Genomic DNA, 8425 nt, shown 5'->3' with positions numbered 1-8425 from the left:
GGTAGTAGCTGAGAGCGGCCTAGCGTGGGCACGGCTGCCCGCACTAAAGATGGCGGCGGTGGCGCTGACCCGGAAGGGGCGGCCGGCCCGGGCCGCGGGGTGAGGGAGCGGGAGGGCGGGTTTCCCCAGCCCGCCGCCGTCCTGTGCGGGGAGCCGAGCCCGGCGGGGCGCGGGGGTGCCGGCAGCCGCCGCCATCGCAGCGCGCATGGGGCGGGCGCGGCCGGGCCCCGGCGCGGCCTGAGCGGTGGCCGGCGGGCCGCGGGGGCGGGCTCCCTCCCTCCCCGGGCAGCCGGCCCGCCCTGGGCCGGGGGCGCCGCTGAGGGGGCGGGGAGCCGCGGCGCCATGCAGTGCGCGGACCCCGCGGCGGCCATGAAGGGGCCGGAGGGCGAGGGCAAGCCGGAGCAGCAGCAGCCGCCGGCGGCGGGACAGAGCGGCGGCAAGAGCAGCGGCGGCCGCGGCGCCAAGGGCTGGCAGTACAGGTGGGCGCGGCGGGGGGCGGTGAGGGGCCGCGGGCCCGGGAGCCGCCGGTGCTGCGGGGCGCGGGGCTGGGAGCGCCCGGGACACCCGCACGGGGCGGCCCGGCTGCCCGGAGCGCCGGTCGGTGGAGCAGCCGCCCCGGCTTTAGGCGCCCTCGGCAGGCGGACCCGCCGCGGTAGCGGGGGCAGGCGGCAGCCGAGCCCGGCCGCCCGCTCGCCCCCTCCCCGGCCCGGCAGCGCACGGCGGGGCTGTCAGCCCGCTCCGGTTTTGGTTGCTCGGGTGCGAGCACAAAGCCCGGCAGATGCTGCCGGGGATTGCGCCTTTGCTCCGTCCTTTCAGGTCGTGTTTTTGTCTCATGGAACGTAGAGACCCGCGTAAAGTTAGCGAAGGGAACTCGTCGCTTTCCAGCCTTTCCAAAAAGCTGAACTTTGTGCCCAATTTTAGCACGGTGTGTCTTCTTAAAGAGCTTAATGACAGGTTTTTTTTTTTTTTAATTGATTCTGTTTGTTGCTGATAGTGAAACTCGGAGTATGCACAGAGTTTATGTATTATCTGCCTTATTTTAGGAATGACTGTACTTAGCAGAAATCAGGGCGGTTACTCAGGTGCAGCAAATACAGCAGAAGAGAGCAGAGAAAGTGGGAGAAGCTGGGCACACAGCGTTATTTTGAGATGGATTCAGACTAAAATCTTTCATCTGAATGACCTGCCTGTGCGTTTGAGGGATTGGGGGGGATTTCATGTACTTTTTTCTGAGGTGCTTTCTGGTTGGAAGAGTTTGCACCCGCACTGATAGCGAGCTCCCTCAGACGTCGCATGAGAGACTTCAGCATCTCTGCTTTTAGGTCTCTCATCCTTGACTGGAGTTCTGCCATGTTGCTGTTGGAAATACTGCTGTTATGTGAAGTTTGCACACTTCTCCGACAAATGGAGACTCTCCAGAGCCGTCATCTGCCAGCCCAGATGGACGGGCTTGCTGTTTCCTTCGTGCAGAGACAGCAGAACCGGCGTGTGGTACATCTGTGTGTGCTGCACGGGATGGGGCCCGTCAGATGGCTTAGGGAAACCTGCGCCCAGGCCGTGCGAGCACCAAGTGCCCCGTGGTTTTAATGGGGAGCTTGGTCATCGCTGAGAATCTGGGTCACGAGTAATTTGCTTTTCTGGTGACTAGTGCTTGAAAGAAAAGTAGTGATTTCAGGGCAAATATTTCAAGCTTTTACATAGGGGAAGTTTCTTGTCTGATTCAGTTATTGGTTGTCTTATCTGCTGTTTCTAGTCACTCCTAAACTTTTTTTTTTTTTAAACTCTGGATTCAATTTAACTATGAATTTTCTAATGAAAATTGCTACTACTGTGACCAAGCACTAACTGTCCATGTGTTTCACACACGAAACATAGGAGTAAGTTTATGCTATCAAAATGGAATTATTTTATGTGGAATTGGAGGCAGTGGAAGCGATGAGACACCTGATTTGCCCGCACCTCTTTGCTGTAGTATGTCTGAGATGGTGGTCACAGGTCAGTGCTATGCAGTGGAATTCACTTTTAAAAATTATCCATCCAAGTGTTTTGTTTCTTCTTTCAGTGCTGTGGCTTATAGAGCGAAAGTTGAACAGACTCACTTAGTGACAGCCAGTTTGGTGGCTTGATGGCTGTAAGCAGGAACTGTCCACATTATTACTTGCAGCTGAGAATGTCTAGTTTAATTTGCTCTAATACTCTAGCGCAAATTATTCTTTCTCCTTTTCTTTTTCTTCCCCTAGATCATTGGGACAAGTTTAATGTACTGATTGTATTATTGTGGACACTTGAGGTACCTCACTGTTAATCTCCGCTCTGTTGGAAAAACAATTATTTACTCCTACGTTTGTCTCTTTGTCTAATTACCCACAAAATATTGCCTTTCACCCCTGCCTCCCTAGGAAGTACTCCTGGATGGGGTGCTGTAGCTTAGTTTTCAATTTGTGGATTACTTCTATTCTAAAATTTATTTGACAAAAGAAAGACTCCTCTAGTGATAAATCAATGTGTAAAATCTGGGGTTTAGAAACGGATTTGCTGGGAACTCTGGTGGAAGTTTGATTTTTTTTTTTTTTTTTTTTTTAAACTTTTATAGCTTGGAGTTTGATCAATGTGGGGTGACACAGCTTGGCAGGAGCAGGGCCCTGAAGTCCTCAGTGTAGACTGTGCTAGTGCAGAAGTATAACTCTGTATTTGTCAAAACAGCTGTAGCATGGTTGTCAGACAAATGGGACAACAGGTACTTGATAGTTTAATGCTGCAAATGGGGAATTATGACTATGGAAAAAAAAAAAAATCTCCAGCACTGCTGGAACCTGTAATAATGAAAACTGAATCCGTCAAAGAGTCAGAAAGTCCCACATACTTGTGGTAAAGTGCATGTCTAGAAAATAAAAAATGGAGCAGAAAGTCTAACCAGATATTTTTGTAGGGCAATAATAGGGAGGTTTTTAAATAGCTGTAATAGACCAGATGTTTATCGCAGTGGAGAAGAGGCAACCAGAGGCTGCCGGACACATCAGATGATGCAGAGATAGAGCTGAACCTCTTTGCAGACTTTGCCTGTAGCCCGTGCACGGTGAGCTCAGCTGGGACAGCAGCGCCTCCTTCACTATTTGAAGGGGCTTAGTTTCTTCAGAGGACAGGAAGATACTTTTTTGACTTAATAATTCTTGAGAAACTGCTCTTCTAGACATCTGACGGGAAGTGATCTTGTTCACTTATGCATATATGATCAGCGTTTAAAATGTGTTTGAGAGCAGTCAAACCTCAGCTGCATTTTCTCGACCGGGGTGAGGAATAACGTGAACATTAATGTGCAATTCAGTAAATAAAAAGAGCTGGAGAGGCTGTGCTGCACCCTAAACTCTTTACCCCTGTTTCATTTAGAGAAACATTTACCGTGAGGTGAGACTTCTGAATAACTTCAAATTATTAAAAGATGACTTTATCAAGTAATTTAAGATTATAATGTTTTCTAAACAGCTTGTTTTGTGCAGTAACCAAAACTAGGAAGGAAGTGTAATGTTGCCCATATAAAGAATTATTTGCATTCAACAATTCTATTTTTGACCATCTTCATTTTGTTTTGCCTTGATCTAACTTAAATAAACAGAGTAGTTTCAAATTGGTGAAAGGAGACAGCCTTGGCAGGTGCTTCTGTGACATGTGAATCATAGTCGTTCAAATAACAAAAATTTCACAACCAGAAAGCAGAATCTGTATCTATGAGCTAAATAGTTGGTCAGAATATGTGCCGGAGAAGTATAACAAGTCCCTTCAGCCTGGCTTTTGGATAATTTTGAGAGAAATGACTTGCAATAACTGGTTCTCATTTAGCTACAAAATTTGAAGTTCAAAGCACTGTGGTTGACTAGAGAAACAAGATTGTCTTTCCCAGTTGGAGACATGCTAATGTGCTGTCCTCTTACGTTTTTCTTAGTGGTTCTGCTCTCAAATACATAAATCGGTTCAGCTGCTATTAAAAGGATTCTCAGCATTTCTTCCCTTACTGGTAGAAATACACGTAAAATGTTCCTGAATTTCCCAAATGATTGCTTATTTTTCAGCTTATATTTCAAAACATATTTCCTTTTTGGTTGTGTGGGTATTTTTGTAGATAACTGTCTTTGTTCCTTATTTTGGAAATGGTTTTAGTGTCTGCTCGCTATGGATTTAGGCATATATGTTTAGGATTTTTATTCTTTAATTCATGCTATCTTGCAAAAAGGATCTAATTAGTAGTAATAAAGGGAAGTGTCTTGAAACTGGTACAATCTTGTTGAGTGGGTGTAGATAAGAACCCTTTTTGAGGGTGGTGTTGATGTCAGTCTTAATGTCTAGAAAATGTGTAGAGTTTTTATAGTTTCTGTGCATTTTTAGTCACATTCCAAGAATGTTTGATCTCGGGAGGATCAACTTCATCAGTCCGGCCTTTAAAGCTGAAACCAGCTTGGTAGAAACAGATGCAGGAGGTAAAGGCAGCACAGGGTTCAACAACGCTTCGTGTTGCAAACCTCTCCGTTGCTGGTCCTCCCCCATTCTTGTTTCCGAACTTAACATTTCTCATCATAGTATTAATATAAGCGTTGAATTCTTGCTTAACCTGCAACAGAGTGTGTTGGCTGACCTAATTAACTCTGCACCCCTGAGAGCGGGCCAGAATATAAGTCCCTATCACTTGATAAGTAGAAGAAAAGAAACCTCCCAAACCTTCGTGTAAATGTTAGTGTCACCCTAGGGCAGTTCTGTCTAATGCTGGTACTTCTGTTTATTACCCATCTCCGTTGTTCTGGGTTTTCTCCCTTCACTGTAATTTTGGGGTGTTACCTGGGCGGTCTGGCGAGGGCTGCTCCCCGTCTCTCGCAGCTCACCCTACGTCCCTGGTGTCCTGCTGTTATCGGAACCTGCCGGCATTGTGACATCGAGGCGCTGGCCACCAACAGGGATGGAGTTTCTGCCACGGTTGGCCGGTGGCTCTGATGTTGAACTTGCATCAAAGTGAGCCCTGATCTTCCTCGCTTATGTTGCTGGTGACCCGTGGAGATGCCTCACCACTGCGTGGCCTTCAGAAAGCCCTCGCTTGCTTTCGCTGGCTTTCTGAGATGCGATGAACTGGGTGCTGAAAAGAAGAGTTTCTGAGGTTGTTGCTGGGAAACTCAGAATTTATTTTTGCAATTTTGTAAGTTGTATTCCATTTTATTACTAAAAATCAGATTAGGATGGCTGTCACATTTGTTTCATATGCTGGAGGGAAATGACTGAAAAACCTGCTGCCTGAATTTCTTTATTCTCATTGGAGTCTTTGCTTAAGGAGTATACCATATTCATAATGCCAGTTTAGAAATGCTGCACTTTACCTAATTTGCTCATTAAAATAGACAAGAAGCCTGTGTTTAAAATGATGAGCGGTTATATCCACCTCAGGATCCATTCTGTGTTATTAAAATGCTAAGGTCACTGCTTATCAAGCTGATTTTAAACCACTTGCTGAAGCCCCAAGCATTTTTTGCAAGGCAGGTGAGCCATTTGTGTTCACACGTGTATTTATGACCTGGAAGAATGGGGTTGGAGCAGAAGGAAGGTCAATTGAATGCATTGTAAATTAAGACAAGGGGTAATAAGCAGATAGAGTTGGGGAAATAGGTTTGGCTAATTTAAACAGGAGCTTCATGATGGCTGATGTTCTAGTAAGGAACCTGAAGCTCATTTCTGAACCAGGTTAGCAAGGTCTGGGTTCCCTTCTCCAGCCCTGTGGCTCCTCAGCGAGTGGTCGTCAAGAGCACTGTCCCTCTCTTGCTTCTCAGAGCATCCTCATGTTGAACAGGCAGGTTGTGAAAACTCGCTGGGGCAGGGGTGACAATGTGGAGGTTGGTTCTGGCATTGCAGGATACCTGTGTTAATAATGGGATATTCATTTAGCGTTCAAATTAAGCTAAACTGAAGATGCACAGACTTTTGAATAGCTTCTAAATATCAGATGACTTGTGCTTTCCATGGAATAGATTTCTGTAGGAGTTAATGGCCATTACAAATGTCTGTCTGTCACTAAGTGCAAATGATGTTTTTCAACTTCACCTTTTCTAATGTGCTTGCATAGCAGCGAGTTAATTAAACTTGACTACAACATTAACATCCTGCTCTGCCACACACCTTCTCTCCCCAGAGGGAAGATGAAAAACAAACTGCATGTGGCTGACCTAATCACATTGCTTAATGCAGAAGCAGAAGGTGCCAGCTGCTGCTGTTAGGTTGTACTAGATGGGTTCTTGTGCTGTGCTCATGGTACCATGAAAATTAAGGCATGTGTGCAAGGATGTGTTTACTTAAGGATGTTGCCTGAACATGCACTCTGATCACCTGCCAGTGCTGATGAATTCATCTTGTAGGGGATCACTGCCTGCTGGTAATGTTGCTGGAGAACTTTCTTTTTAGGGTGTTTGCAAAGCTGATACCATTTCAGATTTTCTGTACTGTGATTCTGGGATACAGGAGGGGAGTGCAGGCTGAAGTGCTGTTACTTCATGTGTGTTAAGCTATTATATATTTGACAACCAGTAATGCCTCTGCTTTGGAGCAGGAATATCCATGTTGGGGGGAGGCTTTTTGCTATGGGTGTGCATTTTTTGCCTTTTTTCCTTCCAGGTGTAAATTCCTGAGCTTTTGATGAGGCTGGAAGTCTTTAAAATCTTGATTAGTGCTTAGACGTTGGCAGATCAGTTTCCTGAAGAGCCCAGTTTGCTTTGGGAAGTTGGTTTCGTTTGTTGCAGTGGAGATTAAAAAGGAAGTCAACTGCTGGGCAGAGCTGCAGGGTGCTATATTAAGGAGCTAATTTCTGTCTGTGACTTCCTCTCTGGTAACAGTCATATTCTTTAAACTGGTTTCCACTGTAATCACTAACTGTGTGTTCCTCTTTTTTTTCTCGGAGGCCTAGTTTGGAACAGTTTGCTCTGATTTTGTATAACTTTTGCAGGGTCACAGCTGCAGCTGAAATCAGCAGAAGCTGTGATTTGAATGTATGAAGAAGATAAAATAAAAATTGGGCCACAACTGAGGCTGAAAATTCATTGTGCCTCAGTTCCCTATCTGTAAAATGGGATGATAAATGTCTATGTCCTTGTGTTGTTTGGTACATGACACCTTCATTAATCTTGATGATGAGCACAAGAAAAGAAAACGATAAGGAAGCTTTTTATTAAAAGAGTGTGAGTACCAAATGAATAGCACCTGATGTTCATTGCATGATGAAAAGGAGCCTTTTTGCATAATTCCTTGTCTGGGAATTGCTGTCCACCCAAAATACTGAACAATAAAGTAGTCCTGCTCTTTTTATGTGTTGTCATAACAAGAGGTGGTTAACACAAGTGCTTTCTTAATTAGTTTTTAAACCTGAGTACCTTATGCCTTAATTTTAATGTAGGAATATTTTAATTTAATTTCTGTATATCAGAGAATAATTTGGGTTGGGAGGTACCTCTGGGAAATCTCTACTCCAGCCTTCTGCTCAAAGCAGGGCCAGCTTCAAAATTAGAACAGGTCATTTGGGGTCTTCTGGTTGAGTTTTGGGTGTCTCCAAGGACAGAGACCCCACAACCTTTCTGGGCTCCTGGTGCAGCGCTTATCCCCTCTCACTGTGAAGAATTTTTCTGTGTGTCCAGCACTGAATTTTTCTTGTCACAAGGTGAGACGGTCACTGCTTGCCCTTCTGCTCTGTATCTCTGAGAAGAGTCTGACTGCATCTTCTCCATAGGTAGCGGAGACAATGGTGAGATCCTCATGGAGCCTTCCCTTCCCCTGAAGGAGACTGAACAGACCCAGGTCCATCAAGCTTTTCTTCTCTGGCATGACGTACGCAGCTTGCACTGGCCCATGGGCTAGTCCATCCCAGGCACAAGGCTTTGCGTTGCTTTTGTCCAAGTTCCGGTGGTGTTGGTCAGCCTGTTCCTCTGGACAGTCAGGGTCCCCCAAAAATCCAGCCCACCCTCTTACGTCCCACCTGCTCCCCGAGGTTTGGTCTCACCTAGGAGGTTGCGGGGAGTATGTGCTGGTCCAGCAGCCAGCTCAGAGGTATTTCATGTTATTGACCCCTGTATTGCACCACTTGTGACTCTACCAGTTGGACTTCAAACCATCGGCTGCTGCTTCTGCAGCCTGGTGGTCCGCACAGGTTTTTGCATGTGTAGTTGCACTCTAGGCTTATGGTTTTTCTGAATATTGAGATGGCATGGTCAATTAGGTGCGTTCTTGCTTGGAAGACGGTGATAATTGTTATCCTTGATTTATCTGAAATGTCTCAAAGATGGTTCAAAAATAATTTTAGAAAGGCAAGAGGCTTATCTGGAGCAGCTGATTAGTGTATTTACCTTCCATTTAATAGCCAGTGTTTTATGGCTGCAAAGTCCAGGATGGCAATGTGTAATTGTCAATA

At 45.9% G+C, this 8425-nt stretch overlaps 1 protein-coding gene across 1 annotated transcript in view; it reads left to right on the top strand.

The window, feature by feature from the left end:
• Positions 1 to 255: 255 nt before the first annotated feature.
• OSBPL11 (oxysterol binding protein like 11) overlaps positions 256 to 8425 on the top strand; it is a 40557-nt gene continuing 32387 nt past the window's right edge. The window contains exon 1 of the mRNA XM_065638053.1: positions 256 to 479. Within this exon, the coding sequence (XP_065494125.1) occupies positions 343 to 479 (137 nt within the window). The 5' untranslated portion in view covers positions 256 to 342. The remainder of the gene's footprint in view (positions 480 to 8425) is intronic.

The sequence above is a fragment of the Caloenas nicobarica genome, chromosome 6 (genome assembly GCF_036013445.1).
Source record: "Caloenas nicobarica isolate bCalNic1 chromosome 6, bCalNic1.hap1, whole genome shotgun sequence".
Taxonomy (NCBI): Eukaryota; Metazoa; Chordata; class Aves; order Columbiformes; family Columbidae; genus Caloenas; species Caloenas nicobarica.
Note: the sequence above shows the minus strand (reverse complement) of the source record. Positions and strands in the feature narration are given on the sequence as shown.